Below are 20538 nucleotides of genomic sequence, written 5' to 3' on the forward strand. Positions count from 1 at the left end.
TACAAATGTATCGATTCTGAGGCTGCACGGTGATTACCCTGTTCTATTTCTCCTGGATTCTTGGTTTTGTGTTTCAAAAGGTGTTAATAAATAAATGCTATATTGTTAATTACAAACAGTTTCATTACTGTGCTTTTTGGTTTAGCAAGTTTGCAATATTGAAAGAGGAAAGTGGTCTACGCTAACCTATTTATGATGACACTTGTGTTGTGTTTTCTCACTGTAGATCTGGATGGCGCCCTCCCCTTCTTCATCAGGTCAAAGGGTCAATACACTTCTTGTCCATTTACAGTAGCAGATATAGTGGAGGTGATTTGGAATCGCTCTCTCACGATGAGGTAGCCCTGACTGAGACATATAAACTCAAGTGTTGCCTTTGGACCTTGAGGATGCCCTCTTGGCGTAATGGTAGACGTTTGGGTCTCCGGTGTGGGAGACCCGGGGTTTGAACCCTGCCTGTTACACAGTTATTTAATTTGCTTCTGATTCATAGACAGGCCTATTTTCATACCCATTTCCTGTAGCCCTGTATTGCAGTCTTTAACTTTGTGTTCTTCTCTCATTTCCTTCAGGTTCTTGGGGGACTGTAGCAGGTGCAAACACACAGACAGATCTGGGTCCAGGACTAATTCACTCCTTCCCAAATTATACAATGACTAAGCGATATCAACATTACATGTAGAATATAGCCCATGTACAGGGGAAATAATGGCAACCTTCCCTCAAGATCTCTGTTGCAGCTATATTCAATTAAACACTCTTGCAGATGTAAGTAGCGTGAATAATAAACCTCTAATGACTTGTGTAGTGAAAGGAGCCTCTCAGTTATACAATATGCATATATTTGACATAAGCTGTAAAGGGATATTTAACAGCAAAACCAAACCATACCGTAGGTCAAAGAATAGGTCAAAAATGAAATAAAATAAGATAATTCTACAACTGTTAAATTGCCTCTCCTCTAGATGGTCACACGTCGATTGATGATGATCACCTCATATATATATATACATATATATATATATCAAGATATTTGAATGTATATATATATATATATATCAAGATATTTGAATGTATATATATATATATATCAAGGCATTTGTCTTTTTATCACAAATTGAAAGGACAAAACAAAGACATGGCCTCCTAGAGACTTTTCAAGCATCAAGACTTGTCAATGCTTTGTAGGCTTTGTCTGTGACAGTTTCCTCCTGGTTGAAGAGAGACTGACACGTCCTGACCGCTGCCTCACTGTCTGTCTGAGCGTTGCAGATACAAGCTATATACAGCGAGTGTGAGTTATCAGACACACACCAGAGAGACAGACTGTCTCTCTCATCTTACTACACTTCCTTGGCCATTCAGCTTCCTCATTCACATTCCTCATAAGGCAACAGTTTGCAAAATTGGAGTATTATTTGGAGTGCTCCACTGCTCACAAGCTAAATCTATTGATCTCTAAAAGTGATCTGCAACATGCTGAAAATACATTCTGAAGTAACACAGCATTAAGTCTCCCCTATTCATGTAGTAACTTTATGATGACTGTAATAAGTCAACGCATTGTTTTAGCATGTTGATACATTGCACTTTGGTATTTGCTTTGTTATTGCATATACATTATGTTGATGCATGATATTGGATGTGCAATTGCATAACTACACAGGTATAAAGGCAACCTAATGTGAATTCAGGCACGTTCAATTACTGATAACTGATCAGATATGAATGTCTCTGAATTTCTCTGCGTCGTGACACTTTATGTTCAACTTCAAAACCCTGTTCAGCATACCATACCAACATTCATACTCTGTTTATTTCAAAGATTGAAACATTTGTTATAAGATGCAACAAATCCCTAAATGCAATAATGGTAGTCATCAGTGTGAGTTGAAAATGTGGGTGACTCCCTGGTAGTGACATCAGCAGTATATAAGAGGGGGTGAAGCTAGAGGGTAGGCTGTGGTACATCAGAGACCCTTGTCTGTAGCCTGCTCTAGCTTCATCACCATGCGTGAAATTGTACATCTACAGATTGGACAATGTGGAAACCAGATCGGCTCAAAGGTAACATACATCAATAAATTCAGTTTATTAAATCAGGATTTACTCACTCCTGCTTGGTAAATATTGAAAACAAATGTTTTCTATAGCTATTCATTGGAAATGGTTACCATACTCCCAATGGCTTTTTTTGACATTTGGATACTGGCAAAGATGTATTCTTGTTCGCATAAACTTAGTAAACAAATACAGTGTAGTATACTACTTGATGATGAGTTTGATGCCATTCATATTCTATTAACATAGACAAACCTATGCAAAGGCTTAACTGACAAAAGTATTGAAGTAAATGGATTTACATTATGTGTACATTGTGTAATTCGTTTCAGCTTCATGTCAAATAATACTTAAAATATTGGGTATTTTGATAGTTAATGTGACTTGGCATATTGCCACTGGCAGACTGGCAGTTGTGAGTGACAGAGGGTGTTCCCCATGGCACATTCTGCTGAGAGATAAGGGGCAAGCGAGACGGGTGGGCAGGACATTTTTATCATGGCCTCCAGTAAAGCAGCAAGTGAAACCATAAGATACCATGATTCACCACTCTTTGTGTGCAGCCTGACGTCATGTGTGTGCTGTATGAGGGTTGGTGTGGTATGGTGCAGGACAAATGATAAGACCATCTGTCTGTTGCAATGACATTACAATGTCCCCCACCATTTGTTTACAGTTTTGGGAGGTGATCAGCGAGGAACATGGACTCAATGCCACAGGCATCTATGAGGGAGACTCTGACCTTCAGCTTGAGAGGCTCAATGTATACTTCAACGAGGCACAGGGTAAGAGATAGAGAAGTCAGATGGACAAAAGGCCATTCAACTTTTTACTCCTATGATCCTATGGTGCAGAACAAGATGATTTCCTAGCTATCTAGGAAACCTGATTGAATAGCTTGCTAAAATTCTGTCACATCTCTGTTTCCAGGTGGGAAGTATGTGCCCAGAGCCCTGCTCATTGACCTGGAACCTGGAACCATGGACAGTATCAGGTGTAGCCACATGGGGGAACTCTTCCGGCCAGACAACTTCATCCATGGTTAGGGAAACTATCTATTCAAATGTGTTGATGATGGGAGGGAACACTTTTCTGTGTGATAATAGAGCATCAACAGCTGTGTTCAACATACAGTACTGTACAGCGATGCACATATTGATGAAACAATGTGTATACATGAATAGATTTACTTTGTATGATACGTATGTTATTTATTTATTGATAACAGTGTTATGCAATGATGATATAGAATGGGATCTTTTGTGATTTGGTAGCTGTTTGATAGAAGCCCTATAGTGATGAGTGAGGATTATGCGTGAGTATCTGCAAGTCACACAACTAAAATGATTATGCACATTTCTTCTATTTTCCTGTGTGTCTGTGGAACAGGAAACTCTGGTGCTGGAAATAACTGGGCGAAGGGTCACTACACAGAGGGCGCCGAGCTGGTGGAGCAAGTGATGGACCGCGTCCGGAACGAATGTGAGAGCTGTGACTGCCTGCAGGGCTTCCAGTTTGTCCACTCGCTGGGCGGGGGAACCGGTTCTGGCATGGGCACCCTCGTCATGAACAAGATCCGGGAGGAGTACCCTGACCGTATCATGAACAGTTTCAGCGTCATGCCCTCGCCTAAAGTCTCAGACACAGTGGTGGAGCCCTACAACGCCACTCTGTCCATCCACCAGCTCATAGAGACCCCGGATGAAACCTTCTGCATTGATAACGAGGCCCTTTATCACATCTGTTTCCGTACCTTGAAACTGACCACGCCCACCTACGGCGACCTCAACCACCTGGTGTCGATGACCATGAGCGGGGTCACCACCTCGTTGAGATTCCCCGGCCAGCTCAACGCAGACCTGAGGAAGCTGGCTGTCAACATGGTGCCATTCCCACGTCTGCACTTCTTCATGCCAGGCTTCGCCCCTCTGACGGCGCGGGGCAGCCAGCAGTACAGCGCTCTCACTGTACCTGAGCTCTGCCAACAGATGTTTGACGCCCGCAACATGATGACGGCCTGCGACCCCCGTAGGGGCCGTTATCTCACTGTCGCTGGGATGTTCCGTGGGAAGATGTCCACCAAAGTGGTAGACGAGCAGATGTTGGCCATTCAGCAGAAAAACAGCAACTGCTTTGTAGACTGGATTCCACACAATGTCAAAGTATCTGTGTGTGATATCCCACCCCGGGGGCTGAAAATGGCCTCAACCTTCATAGGCAACAACACGGCCATACAGGAGATATTTAAACGTGTGGGTGAGCAGTTTTCAGTCATGTTCCGACGCAAGGCCTTCCTACACTGGTACACAGGGGAGGGCATGGATGAGCTGGAGTTTACAGAGGCAGAACACAACCTCAATGACCTGGTGTCTGAGTACCAGCAGTACCAGGATGCCACGGCTGACCTGGAGGAATGGGAACCGGAGGTGGATGAGGAAGAGGAAGAGGGACCGTCACCAGTCACAACAACATATCAGTCAATGACAGAAACTAAGACTGAGACAATGACTGTGACTGAGACAACTTCTGAAAATTAAAATTGAATAGAGGATGGATTGTGGCCGATAGTGCCATGTTGTTCAGTTCTATGTTCCGAGTAGGAGGGCTGTGCCAGGAAAAATCTGCTAGACTGGCCCTGTCCAGAAACAACAACTATTTCCTTCACGCAAGACACTTCTATAGATCTGAAAGAATTGGATAGGTGTGAGCCACATGGCAAACATTCCATCTTGCCCATAATAGAGCAAGCTGAAGCTACTACCATCTTACTTATACCATCCCAAACCTTTCAGATCCACACAATCTAAGACAAAGGGCCACGGGTTGTTTCTGGACATGGCCGTAGTCTGTTGCAACAAAAAATAGTTTTCTTAGTATGCAATGGGCGGTGAACAGAGGAAAATCTCCTACTTAATGAAATGTTCAGTGCAGTGACAGGGCCTGGAAATACAGTGTTAATTGTGTGCATAACTGTATCTTGTGTTATATATTTACCACTAGACATTCAGACAAAGTCTATATTGTAAAGGTTGTCCAAGCTTGTTTTAGATATATGGTGTCATGAATAAAATATTTGTATATAAATGGGAAATTTAACATATATTATGTATTTTATTTAATTTGTTTCGTATGTCTATTCTCTGAAAACACAGGAACACAAATGTGACTGTTGGTAAAGACATCTTAAGTGCGTTGATACTGAAAGCCTAGTTGTTCAGTCCACTCGTAGATTCTTTCATTGGTGTTTCATTTAATATTCTTAGATTATTTTGAACATGCATGTGTGTTTGTGAAAATATCAAGGTGATATCAATAAAAAAAAAGTAAAACCTCCTGACTTAGATTTCTTTGACGTTGAATAAAAAAGAAATGCCATTCTTATGTTAATGAAAATTACATGTAATATGAACATTTTTTATATGAAAATATTGATGTTGATATAATATTGAATACTCCATTACAACCACCATTTTTTGGTGCTTATTTTGTGTGTGTATAGGAAGTGCACTCTCATTGCTATTAAAGTATGAACAATGTGATTCTGATATCTGTCAATTACCAACAGGACCATTCACACAACTATGGGCTTTTACACAATACAGGGCAAACCCAAACCTTACTTACTGGCTCTGATATTTCCCTTTCACACTGTCCTTTCCAAGACTGTTACATCAACTATGGTGGATGCTGAACCAGGCCAGTCCACTAAGCTCAGCTCAGTTCGGCTCCGTAGTGTGAATTGGGGTTATGTCATGAAGCATGTCCCATAGAGCACAGTAATAGGTTACTCTGTACAAAGTTGGCACATGCTGTACATGTAATTCCCTCCCACTTTTCATGCCTGACAGAGGGAGATTACACAGAACTGACCCTGTTGTACTACTTGATAAGCACTTTCGACGTGGCTGTTGCCCTGTGCCAAGCATAATGTAGACTGTAGACTAATGAACTAGAGGTTCAGGAGAATTATGTAACCCACTTGTGAATGTGGGTTATGATGTCATATGTATGTTCATGTCTAATGCAGTTATAATGCACAGAATTATTAGCCACATTTTCTTATTATTGGCTTGATGTATTCATTCAAATTGGCATAGATAATCTTCCTCACCATGTATGCCACAAGGAGATGTGAGAACATAAACATTTTTGAAAATGTTCATAGACCAAAATGGTAAACTAAACACTGGCACTAATTGAATGGAAATGTTCCATTCAAATAGTGCCAGTGTGATTAATGATTTCATTATCACAACTGAAAAACTGATGTCAAATAACAGTTAGTTAGAATCATTGATAATATATAAATAACGGTTGGAATAGGCAGAACCTAGGAGGTAATATTTCCTAGTAAAAGGAACAAAAGTCAAGAAGTGAGAAAGAAAATCAATTTAATCTGGGAGCTAATTAGATCTGGGAGCTCATACAAAGTATAACATGATGTTCCGCTCAACTAACTGAGCACTAACTTTTTCTACTCCATTCTAACAAAGGTCCTCCTTAAGGGAGGAATCATTATCAGCCTATCACGATTAAACATACATCCACACATTTAGGTGAAAGTTTATTCCTTTCACTAGCTAATCAATACAAAGTTGAGCAATGGAACCATCTACGTCAACGTTGGTCCAATAGCAGGTTTGTTGATTAATCTTGGGACCTAGAATTGATTTAGTAAAACAAGTATTGACCAAATTTGGACTTGAAGACAGAGGAGTCCTCTCTACCTCAAGAGTTCACTTGAAGGGTAAAGAGAGAAATTCCAATCCCCAACAACAACAACATGGAAAATCATTGTGACAGTTACAGACACTACCGTTTCTTATAATAATAGAAAATGTAGAGACTGTTTTCTAAATGATGTTTGATAGTTTTATGTTATATTTATTTGACCAGATGATTATGACAGGTATTATTCATTTCTCTCATAAATGAATTACTCGTTCTGTCTGTCTCAAGCCAATGGAACATGTCCTAGTTGGTTTTATGGCATCTGTCACAGGACTCTGGCATGCGGCGGAAGTGCGCAACACAAACTCATGTGACACCGTCGGTGGTGGGAGGGGATTTGATTTGCGTCGGTTCATTACTGAATGTAGACCGCTAATTTCGGTCAGTGTGACTGTCACTGCACCCACCGGCTGATCCACTCCTGATAGACCCACTACAAACGGTTAAGCCATGAAGATCTGGACATCAGAACACATATTCAAGTGAGTGATTTATTTTTTGATCAGAATCGTTAGCTGGCTTGCTAAACCGGTTAGCTTCGACACCCCCCCTCCTCCTCCTGTCAATGGTCTTAATCTAGCCGACACCAGCTTGACAGCAAGATGACTTGATTTACCATGTCGCTAGCTGTCCCATGTTTCTCAATAGATGCCTATTCCTTTGACTAGTGGGGAACGATTATTAGCTAGCTTTTGCTGTTGGTAGGGTTTTGTGTCTGATTTCATTCACGACACGAGAGCTATTGGACAAGACTAGCCATTCATTTCTGTGGTTTACAACGAACTGAACTGTTGATGTTAATATATACACCTTTCCATTCAAGCTGAACCTATGACATTTCTGGCAGGTTGTAGCGAGGTACGGCATCTCTGATCTTTTGACTCTAGCCACAATGCCTGTCAGTGTCGGTCGGGGTTGCAGGTTACAGTAGAGAGATTGCGTATCCAGCTAACGTTAGCTAGCTATCCTATCTAACTAGCACTGCGCAACCTTTCCCCTACATTTTGCCGCGCCTCCAATGCGTCAGCCGGCAACCACATGGCTTCTGGCTGTCTCCATGGAAACCACATATGGATGGTTCATTCTGTATTTTGAAAAGAGAGTAGCATTTTAGATCCCTTTGGCGCGATTCCCCAAATTCGCTGTAGAATACTAATCCTTGTTGTGTTGCGCGCACAGGTGGTGTTTCATTCTACGTCATGGCCAAATTCTACATTTCTAAATTACTTTCACGAATGATACCAAGTTATCCTATATGATGATCCCCGTTAGCTACAGCTTACGTTACTTTGGCCTGACGTGTGATCTCAGACTTGTGTTTGTTAAAATCAGTGATATCTTACTGCATAGGTGGTGGTACCTCTTCAGATCTTGCAGGAGTTTGACCATTACCTGGCTCAAGATATCTGAGTTTGGCAAGAACTGCTTCAATCACAATTAGCTTACTCTACAAAGAATAAAAGTTTCCTCATGGAAGTATGATATAGACAATACTAATGTCCATTTTACTCCATTTGTGTCTATGTTGGATCATCCAACATAGTCATCCGATATGTTATCCTAAATTGTGCAAGTATGATCACTATCACTAATACTATCACACTAAGTCAGGTGGAAATGGTATACTGTATGTCCAAGGTGTCATAACCATACACTACTAGTACTCTAGTACTAGGTTGTTTTATTGCATCATTTCAATACCTTTTTTAAAATGAAATAACAAATATATATTTTGTTTTGTTCTCCCCCACACAGCCACCCCTGGGAGACGGTGACCAAGGCAGCAATGCAGAAGTATCCCAACCCCATGAACCCCAGTGTGTTCGGAGTCGATGTCCTGGACCGAAGCGTCGACAAGCACGGACGCCTGCACAGCAACAGACTACTCAGTGCAGAGTGGGGACTACCATCCATTGTCAAATCAGTGAGTACCACAGATTTCTCATATTAGCATTTTTACTTCAGATGTTATGAGATGTAGTAGCCTAATTGCAGAGATTAGGAAGAACATAACATGTATGTACTCATATGAAAAGCACATGAAAGTCCTGTAGAAATATGAAATATATATATATATATATATATATATATATATATATATATATATATATATATATATGAATTTAGAGGGAGCTGTAGCCTAATAGGGTTGTATGATCTGAGATGGTCCCTTGTAGAATTGTTAGTAGTTCTTTTGGTCTGCCTTTCTGTGTGGTGGGTATCCCTCCAGAGTATTACATAGTATTACATAGTATGACATAGTCACACGATGCTGTGTGATAGGCACATGCTGTCCAGAGCAAACTGGTGCTATTCTTGGTGGTGCAGAAGTGTTGTAACTCTGCCCTCTGCTATGATGTAACTGTTTAACCTATGCCTGCCTTCAAGGCTTGCTGTGAGCAATTGCCAAATTGTGGTTACCAGTGCACATGTACTGTGGTAGAATACATTGACGAATATGAAAATGTATGTAAATTCAGGCTATTATTTACTTAATTTTTATATTCTTCAATGTGCCGGAATTAGAATTTATGACTAGACATAAAAGATGATTAACCCTCAGCGTTACAATTATAGATTTAATTTTAGTATTAGATTTATTCTCTTGTTGGAAATAGTTATGCCTAATAGTCTTTAGTTTTCTGTGTCACGGTCCAACCTGTGCAAACATTAACCAATCAGCTTCGTCCTTTGAGTCCGGCTAACCAATTGGCTTCAGTCCGTTTGTCCAGCCTTTGGCTTAGATCCTGACCAGGTCAGGGGAGGTTGTGTGAGACGTCTATTAATAACTGCTCTAAACCCTAAGTGACTGCCCTGATGATTGACAGGTCATAGACTTGGGAGCGTAATCTCTGCCACAAACTGAGCTGTGAATATGAGTGTAGAGAAGAACCATATTGTGAATAAATGAAATGTCACCCTCAAGACTCGGGTCCAGGGTTTACTGTTGGGAGGAAGGAGGCCATGTCTTAGGCCTATATTCAGCTGATTATGGGAAGGCAGATTATCTTTCGCATTCATCACTTGTTTCTCAGGCATGTTTCTCAGGCATGCCTCACTTAGTACAAAAGAACGTCAAACTAATATGTCCATTAGGCAGAGACATCGAGATCAGTTTGTTTATCTCAGGCACATTCTGTACTTGACATTTGAATGATGACTGATACTGGGCCTGCTGCTGTTTCATGTACAGTATGTTCAACCTGTTTCCCTCTTGACTCTCTTCCAGATCATTGGCAACTCAAGAACGTGCACTTATATTCAGGAACACTCAGTCGTGGACCCTAAAGAGAAAACATTTGAACTCCAATCTTCAAATGTGAGTTATATCCTGAATAGAAGTTGTCATAAATTCAAAACAACACGTACCTAATAGGCTATTGTACAACAGGCTAGTTGGAGACCCACAGCTGTTGCATTAGTGAGAGAAAGAGTTTGTTACAAAACCATCACTATTTACAAAACATGTTTTATTCCGAATGTACCACCACCAATATCCTAAGCTGTCCTGAGCACGTCTGTGTGACTGTGTGGAATGAGAATGTTCGTGTTCACAGTTGAATGAATTCAAAACCTGAATTTGAATGCTTGTCCCTTTTGTTGTTGTTCCCACGGCAGATCACATTCACAAACATGGTGTCAGTGGACGAAAGACTCACATACAAACCACACCCTCAAGACCCAGAGAAGTAAGCCTTTACAAACATGGTTCCGCACGTTTATATAATAATAACAACAATAATAATAATAATAATAATAATAATAATATATACAGTATGATTATTTGCCATTTTGTTAGTCTTCATATTTTCATGATGTCATAGATTAGTGTGCCTCTGCAAACCTGTTGTTGAATTTGACATCCTAATTCTCAACCCCTGTCTCTGCAGGACGATATTGACTCAAGAGGCGCTGATCTCTGTGAAGGGTGTCAGCCTCAGTAGCTACCTGGAGGGGGTGATGGCCAGCACCATCTCTGCTAATGCAGGAAAGGTCAGTCAACCCTCAGAAAAGCTTTTCTTCCCTCCACCTTAGTAAGACAAACCCTCTGCAGGTTTCAGAGCAGCTTGTGTTCGTTCCCCCAGCACCCTCTATCCTTGTCTGTCTGCATCCTACAGCAGACAGGGACGCTTGGTCTCTCAGACGCAGTTGTGGCAACAATAAAATCATCCTATAGAGATGATCTGCATTGTTAAGGGGTTAGGTTTCCCTAGTAGCCTATAAGTTGTCGTTCTGACTAATTGGTTGCCGGACAGTATGGTTTTAGTCTTCCCTAAGAAAACAGCATTCATGGTGTTTTATTAAATTGACCCGTGTGCTAATACTGTTGTTATGAAACAGGTGTCAATTCTTACTTTTGGAGTGATGGGTGTTGCCTGTTTTGACAACAGTGCAAGTTGTTTTCACCTTTGTAATTCCATATATTCTGTTTCTTTTCCCCCCCATCAGGGACGTGAAGCCATGGAGTGGGTGATCCGACGACTCAATGCAGAGATTGAAGAACTGGCAGCCACAGCTCGCGGGACCATGCGGACGCCCATGGCTGCAGCAGTCACAGAGAAATGATGAACACCCCCCAATCCCCCCCCCCCCCCTCCGCATTCTAAGCTTTGTTTGGGAACATTGCTCATTATCTAATGCCAGCACTGCCTCCCTTTATGTTGCTCTATGCTTCCTCATTATCCATAGGTTGGGTGCATTATTATTATTATTTATTTTTTTATTATGAAGTACTATCTACATTAGATATCACATACTAGCAGATGGCAACATAAAGGGATTCTGGGTAATAGTTTCAGGGGGCTGCCAGACTGTCTGTATTCAGAGGGGCATAGTGAGAGGTGGCCCGTTCAGGTTCCAGGTGAGGAGGGAAGCGGCCAATAAGATGGAAGGTGCCAAAGTCTACTCGTCCACCCGCACTTGCGTTTGCCAACCTGCAGTGATTCTGTTTTTTGGACCAGCACCCTGTGGTATTATACGTGTGGGTGAACTGTGAGATCAGATGGATAGCGGGTGGGGAATATCCTGGAATGTTCGCTATGTTGAGCTCTAATAGTCGAACACAATGTGAGTCGGAGCACACGGGCAGACATAACTAGGTTTGTGGAAGAATGATAACAGGATCAACGCATCCTTATGCAGGCCACTATTGAGAGGAGGGTTTGTTGATGAACTTTCCCTCCTCCAGCTGAGTTGTATGAGCCACACTCTCAATATGGTTTTCTTTGCAGCCTCTATCTGCCTCCCCAAGCTTGAATACTAGTACTGTATTTATTATTTATTGATAATAACATTATTATTATTATTTAAGTATACACTGAAACGAAGGGAACAATGTAATCCTGATCTTTTTGATCATGTGTAACCTAAGGAACGATGGGGATCTCCAACATCGTGTGAATGAATGGAGCTCTGTGCTTAAGCTTTATGTTCAAGTATGAGACCAGTGCGAGTTAAAATTTGCGAAATACTTATTTACAGTTACAAGACCAGCAGCTGCATTGAAAGTTCACATGTTCACACTCACATGTTAATGTGATAACCGGACCAGGACAGTACATCAGCTGAACTAGTCCCTCTGTTTACACTGGAAACACACTGCATGGCTGGAGACAGTCTTGCCTAATTATCACACTGGTTTAACCCTCTGCTATGCTCTTTGCATATGCTAAACCATTGACCTATGGTGTAGATTAAGAAGGTTTTCCGATTATGAGATGAATGAAAGTGATGGACAGAGCAGCAGCAATGAGTGAATACTAGTTGAATCACTTTGTGACAGAACAAGAGCTGTTTCAACATGTGTCTCAGACCATTTCATTTGTATGATGTGTAAAGACTTTGCACCTGCTAGAGGGATGGTGAGAGGTTGAGTTTTTCTTTTCTTTTCATGCATACGGTTAACAATTACGGTTACCAATATTGAATTGGTATATTTATTGAAAGTTAAAAAAGGTTCCAAAAAATGTGTTATGTTACATGCTTTGTCACTAAGGGTTACTATTGGATGATTCTTGGGTGCCTCTGAGCTGGTTAAAATCAACTCGTTAGCCTTTCAACAACCAGAGAATGTCTGTATGTTCTCAGAACTCTAAGGCCCCATAATTAATACATTTTTAGCACACAGTGATTCCTTTCACCTTTCTCTACCAAGAGTTCCAAAAGTCTGGTGGGTGAAATGTCAAACTCATTTATGTTTGGATTGAATGTGCCATACTGCTTAGCCTCAGCATGTTATGGACGTATTTATGCTATGTTTGACATATGAGAGAGATATTATTTATTATATATTTATATGATGCTAGGGATAGATATATTTAATTCAGTGGTAACAAATGGTACTTATGTCAGTGGCACTTAATGACTGGGACATCCAGTACCTAGAGTACTACCTCACCTATAGACCATATGATTTGGAGGCAATCATGTCTTTTCTATCTATTGTGAAAATGTTTCTCTGATCTATGATGTAAACTAGTGTTGTTGATGGAGAAATGTCAGGGCAAGATGCTACAGCAACTGAAATGTATGCATTCCAAAAGCCAGGGCCAGTTTGGATAGTCCACTACTTCATATGTGTACTACTTCTACCTTTCTAGAGCTGCATTTCTAAGCTGTAAAATTGCCAAATGACAAATTATTGTTTTTGATATTAACACCCGTGTTTTGATTGAACCTGATGTGAAAATAACATGGCATGGTTTATTATTAACAGTCAAACCTTTCTACAATGTAGAGAATGTTTTTTGGGGGTGCTTTTTATTTGAAATTAAAAAAGAATTTGTCGATTCTCTACATCTGGCCAATACTATGTAGGGACTGAGGTGATATGGATTGAAATGCTGCTGTAATTCAAGTTCCTGATCTGACAAAATTGAAGACCAGGCGTGTTAGTTTACAGACATTGATTACTAATAAAGAATAAGTCATGTAAAAAACTAATGTGCTGTGTGTTTGCTTTCAAGTTCAAAGTGTGCCATTTATAGGCTTTATGAAAACTTTCCCCAATATCTGTAAGTGCTTATAGATTACCTTTTTTGGTTTCCTCTCTCAGATAAATTCATGGTTGAACAGGGAAAGGCTAGGGTGACCTTACCCCTAGGTACTAGACTAGGATCTGGTTGGCCTCTGCAAAACTGACTCAGTTTAAAAGCAACCGCTGCAAGAGATCTTCTTCTGCCTGGCAAAGCGTTTGACAGAGCGGTTGACAGTTCCCTAGCGCCATCTACTGGACTGGAATACAGAATTCCCAGATTGCATTTCGACAGAATGCGATAACGTCAGTGAGAATCGCCGCGTCAACCAATGGAAGCGAGGAGAGAGTCGCCTATCAGCCAACCACGGGCTTAGTATATTTAAAGGTATTTAAAAGAGGGATGTTTGAAATTAAACAAACAGCAGCAGCAGTCAGTCAGGCAATGTGGGTTGCTAGTAGAAGTAGCTAGGTAGCTAACAAGTATAGCGAAAAGCCAACATACGCGTGGTCTGCTAGAAGCCACAAAACATTAAAATAAAGTTAGTGATCTACTAGAATTTTCATGTGTAGCCTGGTAATCAAATCTATCGGATTTTCCTAATTGGCCAGCTAGCTACCGAGTTAGTTGGGAAAATCCGACAAGAAGACAAGAGACGGAGGAGGGCAGCGAGCTAGCTTTTGTTAGTTGATTGCTTTTATAGACATTTTGATTGCGAAGACCGATTCGGAGCAGAAGTTGCAGCTGGTTATTGAGCCGTCGTTGAAACTACGTTTTTTTGTGAGTCAAATGTTAGCTAGCTGCTTTTGGAGGGTTATATACAAAGTTAGCTAACGTTAGCTACTAAGCTTTTATAGGACATGAATTATGGTGGCTGACTCCAATGTGTATTTCAAATATTGGTATTGATAATGTGGTTTAACGTTCTCGATTTTGTATGTTGCGAACAAGCTATTTGCTTAGCTAGTTAACAATACAGATACTGTCAGTTGATCCTGTGCGCAACGCCTAGATTGGGGGTTCGGTTCCCGTAGTGACCACACAAAAAATGTACTGTAAGTCGCGTTGGATAAGCTTCTGCTAAATCAATGGCATACACAACTAACCACATTTTACATTATTTGCCCCTCAGAATATGGATCCTGCCAGAGTGAAATTGACAAAGGACTACAGACCACAAAGGCCTGACCAGAAGGTAACTCACGTAGTGCAAGGTTCATGGTTATTTAGCTATAACTGATAACCAGCGTAACCATTCAGATAAGTCTCCAGTCCTGTACTGGCCTCTTATGTGTAGTTGCAAAAGATTTTTGTTTGGGTGTTTTCTGCATTGTATTGTTTTGCTTGTCACTTGAATAATATATGTTATGTTCAGCTTAACAGTGATGGGCCAAGGCGGATTCCAGTGTCACAGACCAGTCAAAAGCCCCCTGTGACAACACCATCACAGACTGTTTTGGGTGTGTTGAATGGACCGCAGCGTATACAGCGACCTATGACCCAACAGAAACCTGTGGTTCAAGCCCCTGCTTTGAAGGCTGGGCGCCCTCCTGGCGTTCAGAATGTCAACCCTGTTAAACCCCAGCCTCAAACCCAAAGCCAGCCAAAGACCAATGGGGTGACGGCAAATCCAGAATTGACCAAAGGGACAGACTCATCCAAGCAGGAAAAGGCACACAGTAAGAATGAAATAAACTTGGTAGTTGGATTGGATGAATCGTTTATATGCGCACTGTCTGCATTGTATGTCTTTGCCCACTCTCTTACATTTGTTCATTTTGTTTTTTCCCCCCTCAGGCAAACCTGTTAAGAGTGAATCCACAAATGCATCTGTATCAAAGTAAGTGCATGTAGTCGGCCAGAGGGGAAGTTACTTTTTGTGTAAACTCATCATGTTGAAATAACGATTCTGCTCTGTCATATTGTATGCTCTTGTCATATTCTTGAGTGGCATGTAACTCCTCTCTCTCTTTCTCTCAGGAAGCGATGGAGCTTGGAGAACTTTGACATCGGTCGCCCCTTAGGAAAGGGCAAATTCGGCAATGTCTACCTGGCCAGGGAGCGCCAGACCATGTTCATCCTGGCCCTGAAAGTGCTCTTTAAGAAACAGCTGGAGAAAGCAGGAGTGGAGCACCAACTGAGGAGAGAAGTGGAGATCCAGTCTCATCTCAGGTATTCATCATGTGCTGAATCCCCACTGGGCCCTAGCCCCTACCTATTGACTGGGTATAAGCAATGTGTTAAAGATGCGAAGGCAGGGTGGATCATTTAACCATATTGTCTATACCTAATCAATCCTTTTGGAGCTAGGATGTATGAGTTAGGCCAGGATGGCTATCACAGACCATCAAAGGGTTTGTGTGAATGATGTTGCTGATTTTGTGAACTCTCTCTCTCTCTTACAGGCACCCCAACATCCTACGTCTCTACGGCTACTTCCATGACTCCTCTCGTGTCTACCTCATCCTGGAGTTTGCACCCAAGGGAGAGTTGTACAGCGAACTGCAGCGGTGTGGCAATTTCGATGAAAAGCGGAGCGCCACGGTAAGGGATTTTTTTTTTTTTTCATGGTCTCTCTCAGTTCAGATTTATTTAAGATCACTATCACCAACTCGAGTTGACAGGAGAGTGATACTGTTTTTCTGGTTGCATTTGATGCTTTCAGCTGCTCTCTAAACATGCAGCTATTGACAATACTTCCACATGACATATTCTGAGGCTTGTGTGTCATGTATTGAAGATTTACATGGGCCGACCTTTTGTGTTTTTTTTAGTATATCATGGAGCTGGCAGACGCCCTGAACTACTGCCACTCAAAGAAGGTGATCCACAGGGACATCAAGCCAGAGAACCTGCTACTGGGTGCAAACGGGGAGCTGAAGATCGCAGATTTTGGATGGTCTGTGCACACGCCCTCCTCCAGGTACAAATATGGCACACCTGCTATCAATTGTTTTTTGAGAAAGGAAATGTGAAAGTGAAATTGGCTTTTCGAGTCCTTTGAAGGTGATGTGTATACAATAGTGTCCCCAGCACCACAACAGTTAAAGCCAATTATTATAGGGCCTAAAGCTTGACATGAGCGGTTTGCTCTATTACCCTATTAAATGTTTAAATGTTTTTATATATATATATATATAAAAAAATCAATGTTCTATCTGTTCCCTTTTTGTTTGTGTGTGATCCTGTAGGAGGTCAACCCTGTGTGGAACCCTGGATTACCTACCCCCAGAGATGATCGAAGGGAGAACTCACGACGAGAAGGTTGACCTGTGGAGTTTAGGAGTGCTCTGCTACGAGTTCCTCGTCGGTCGTCCTCCCTTTGAAACCAAGAGCCATGAGGACACCTACCGCAAGATATCCAAGGTGAGGCCCGCCTGGGAGGGGCTCAGGGAGCTGTGGAAGTGGTACCGTGTCTACCAGGTTTGGCAGTCAATTCCGTTTATAATTCGGGAAGTAAACTGAAATTTCAATTCTAAATGTCCCCTGTGTTTCAATGAGACATTTTGAATTGGAACTTGGCTAACTCCCTGAATTGATTGAAATGGAATTTACCCCAACCCTAGTCTAGTAGAGCTGTTGGTGTTGGTCTACAAACATGCCATCTCCGTTATTCCTGCTCACAATCTATTTTGATCCAGTAGAGTTTGATTGTAAAGCGATTTATCTAACTGCAGTCTTCTCATTCATGGTAGGTGGAATTCAGCTACCCTGCTCATATGAGTGCTGGCAGCAGAGACTTGATCAACAAGCTGCTGAAACACAACCCCCTGCACAGGCTGCCCATCCAAGGGGTCCTGAGCCACCCCTGGGTGGTGGAGAACTCCTCTAAGCAGCCGACCATGTTGTCTCCCTGTCCCAGTCCTAGTCCCAGCACCGGTCCCTAGTAAATGAGAAGAGTTCCTACCTACACGTTTCTGTTGGGTCACCATGCGTCACACCTGACATCTGCCCAAAACCACTGCTCACTATGGATAAACAATGGATTACTTCCTTTCATTTCTATGTGCGTCACCCGGCATGTTGTTATGTCCTTGTATTATCTCTACAGCCTCCCTTGGCTGTTTCCTGTTTTCACAATGGCATTTTAAAGTACTCTTTGTAAATATGTTTCTGTTGATATAATTATGAGAATTTTATGAATTCTAACCAAACATTACTTGAATAAATAAATGGTTGGGTTTTTTTGTATGTTGAAGCAATGTTGATTGTGTTGGCACCTTCATGTGAGTTTTTGTTATTGCTACACCATGTAATATTGCTGATTCCCTTTAGCATTGGATATTCAAAAGAATCCAGTCAGTCATGTTTTGGTTAAAGTAAAACCACCCTACTGCTCAGGTTACTAGAATTCAGTTGTGTTTGAAACAAAATGCATTACTTACACTATTTTGAGTTTTGCAGTCAGCACCACCATTCCTTTAGAAAGTCGAAAGGCCAGGCTTTCAGCGTATCTCATGTCCACTAGGTGTCGCTCTACTCATTTTCATGTTGCAACCATGAACCGCCATGCTGGGAAATGTAATGGGAGAAAATAGCGTAGCCTCCTTCATTATCATTCTTAGCCTTTTGTTCTATTTCGATCTGCGACTGTAAGATGAAGATGCAATAAAAATGTAAATAGAAATCCTGTGTTTTATTAGGATTATTGGATATAATGGTCTCCTTCTAATGTGATACTTGTGTAGATTCCTCGAGTAGAAACGACAAGGAATCAAATGGTAATATTCACCTGTCTTATGTAGAGAATTTTGGAGCAACCAAAGGGATATTCTGAGGTATTGGGCAATGGTGTGTAACACTTGAATCTGAGCTGACATCCTACATTTTCTTGTCAAATTAGGCGATGTACAGTATGTTTTATCCAATGCATCTATCTGACGCCTGATCTATCTGATTCTGCGTTCCGAGATTACCTTTTGACCTCTAAATCTATCCATTGGTTTATTATATTCCATTGATACTGTGAATTCTGTATGGAAATTCGTGTTTTTAAAAGATAAAATAGTTGACATGGGTATCGGCCTATGCATTATCTTCAGTTGGGTGTGTTAACACAATTGTGTTTTATTTTTCATCACGGTAAAAAGTAAAATTACTGTAATGTAGAATCCAATAAAGATTAATTTTAATTGTAATAACTGTGTTTTAATCCAACAAGATTCGCTTTTTACATTGCATCTATGTGTGAATACCTGAACATGCAACGCGTTCCACTCACAGTTCGTACAACAACATCTCCTCCGTTCTCTCTGCATATAGGCAGATATCTGGTGCAAGAACTGGCTGAATTGCTTTGACAGTTTGATTTCATGGATAAGAATTTGGAACTGTTGGACCAGAACAGCTACAACTGGTAGACCATGATAGGTCCTATGTCCCTATAATATATCTTGATTGTAACCTATGAATAGCCTAGGCCCATTGCACACGCCTATGCATCAGGTAAAACCTTACCAACGACAGATTAGAAACCATATGGAGATTGAATGTCCAGGTCCTCCCAAATAAAAATCTGTCCAGATGTTGTTTCTGAGCAAAAAAAACGCACGTTCAGTGAACAGGTAGGCCTATTTGCTAAAGTGCCTATAGCCAAAATCAGGCAAATAGGCCTGTACCGTCTGTTATGTAGAGACGTCCTTTCCTCTGATTTTATACATGCACGCACAAGCAAATGGGCTATATGGGCTAGATCACATTCACATCCCCAATCCAATAGAAAACCCCTGTGCTTTTTTAAAGCATTGTGGATGTTGGCTGCTAATAGTTTATTATTCTATCGCAATAAGCCATGTTGTTACGCGAAATAATATAAAATACATCCAGCTTTGACACGCAGTATCATGATAAAACAAAACGACCGATCACGCGCTCTCTCTCAAACACACACACACACACACACACACACACACACACACACACACACACACACACACACACACACACACACACACACACACACACACACACACACACACACACACACACACACACACACACTATATGCCACAATTAACTGGGAATGGTATTTATCACGTAAGTTCTCAAATGTGGAACCGAATTAGTTTTGTACGAATAGTCTAACACCATAATAAAGGCGAGTCAATTATTCATTCAAGCCATTTTTCTTAAGTTTAAACTGAAATTGAACAAGAGCTCGAATATCTGCAATAAATCTCTGAAAGTTTCTCCAACATTTTTTTTTCATGTTTTATTCTATTTATAGAGAAAAAATACATGTTTCTCACGGTTTTCGTTTTCATCACATAAAACCACACACATTTATACAATATAATTTCACTTATTTCTTTATTCTTTAATATTCATTTTCACGATATATGATAACGATTTTTGAGATATACATTCCATCTTTTTGAAACCACAATAACACTACACATACGGTTTTATAACATTTCCACAGGACCCGTTGGATTGCACAGAATGAAAAATGTCTTTATGCACATTTTCTTCTTTTATGATCTCTTCATATTTTAATGATTCAGACACTTGAATTCCGGACGTTGAATCATTCAAATTAGTCTTGCTTAATTAGGAATACAGTTAAAATGCATGTAAAACATTAGGGAAAGGCTCGAATTGAGTGTGGCAGAATTCAATGGGGGGTGGGGGTTCCTAATGGGGGGCTATATTTCCCTCTGTGTTAGGGCAAACATGGGCCAAATTGTGGGGCTAAAACGTCCTCCTCCAAACGCTAAAGACATGTCATTACCTCATGTCAAGGGCATTTATTCTACCTTTTTCTTAATTCGTA

General features: G+C 41.0%; 3 protein-coding genes across 3 annotated transcripts; all 3 read left to right on the forward strand.

The window, feature by feature from the left end:
• Window positions 1–1977: 1977 nt before the first annotated feature.
• Window positions 1978–5394, forward strand: LOC310803881 (tubulin beta-6 chain-like). The gene is made up of 4 exons (XM_083668832.1): window positions 1978–2067; window positions 2738–2846; window positions 2992–3102; window positions 3451–5394. Exons 1-4 carry the CDS (start codon window positions 2011–2013, stop codon window positions 4596–4598), a joined length of 1425 nt encoding a protein of 474 aa, XP_083524958.1. The 5' UTR covers window positions 1978–2010; the 3' UTR covers window positions 4599–5394.
• Window positions 5395–7153: 1759 nt separating this feature from the next.
• On the forward strand, window positions 7154–13723 carry prelid3b (PRELI domain containing 3). The gene is made up of 6 exons (XM_083668995.1): window positions 7154–7274; window positions 8548–8716; window positions 10022–10111; window positions 10411–10481; window positions 10683–10785; window positions 11242–13723. Exons 1-6 carry the CDS (start codon window positions 7243–7245, stop codon window positions 11356–11358), a joined length of 582 nt encoding a protein of 193 aa, XP_083525121.1. The 5' UTR covers window positions 7154–7242; the 3' UTR covers window positions 11359–13723.
• Window positions 13724–14219: 496 nt separating this feature from the next.
• Window positions 14220–17972, forward strand: aurka (aurora kinase A). The gene is made up of 9 exons (XM_083667879.1): window positions 14220–14546; window positions 14899–14961; window positions 15142–15445; window positions 15564–15606; window positions 15747–15938; window positions 16172–16310; window positions 16541–16689; window positions 16958–17132; window positions 17462–17972. Exons 2-9 carry the CDS (start codon window positions 14902–14904, stop codon window positions 17651–17653), a joined length of 1254 nt encoding a protein of 417 aa, XP_083524005.1. The 5' UTR covers window positions 14220–14546; window positions 14899–14901; the 3' UTR covers window positions 17654–17972.
• Window positions 17973–20538: the final 2566 nt, after the last annotated feature.

The sequence above is a fragment of the Argentina silus genome, assembly GCF_951799395.1.
Source record: "Argentina silus genome assembly, chromosome: 4".
Lineage (NCBI taxonomy): Eukaryota > Metazoa > Chordata > Actinopteri > Argentiniformes > Argentinidae > Argentina > Argentina silus.

Coding starts and splice junctions, on each gene's coding strand:
- LOC310803881 (XM_083668832.1), top strand. CDS start 2,011: ATGCGTGAAATTGTACATCTACAGATTGGACAATGTGGAAACCAGATC. Junction 2,068..2,737: donor GAAACCAGATCGGCTCAAAG/GTAACATACATC, acceptor ATTTGTTTACAG/TTTTGGGAGGTGATCAGCGA. Junction 3,103..3,450: donor GCCAGACAACTTCATCCATG/GTTAGGGAAACT, acceptor TCTGTGGAACAG/GAAACTCTGGTGCTGGAAAT.
- prelid3b (XM_083668995.1), top strand. CDS start 7,243: ATGAAGATCTGGACATCAGAACACATATTCAA. Junction 7,275..8,547: donor ACATCAGAACACATATTCAA/GTGAGTGATTTA, acceptor TCCCCCACACAG/CCACCCCTGGGAGACGGTGA. Junction 8,717..10,021: donor TACCATCCATTGTCAAATCA/GTGAGTACCACA, acceptor ACTCTCTTCCAG/ATCATTGGCAACTCAAGAAC.
- aurka (XM_083667879.1), top strand. CDS start 14,902: ATGGATCCTGCCAGAGTGAAATTGACAAAGGACTACAGACCACAAAGG. Junction 14,962..15,141: donor CACAAAGGCCTGACCAGAAG/GTAACTCACGTA, acceptor TGTTATGTTCAG/CTTAACAGTGATGGGCCAAG. Junction 15,446..15,563: donor CAAGCAGGAAAAGGCACACA/GTAAGAATGAAA, acceptor TTCCCCCCTCAG/GCAAACCTGTTAAGAGTGAA.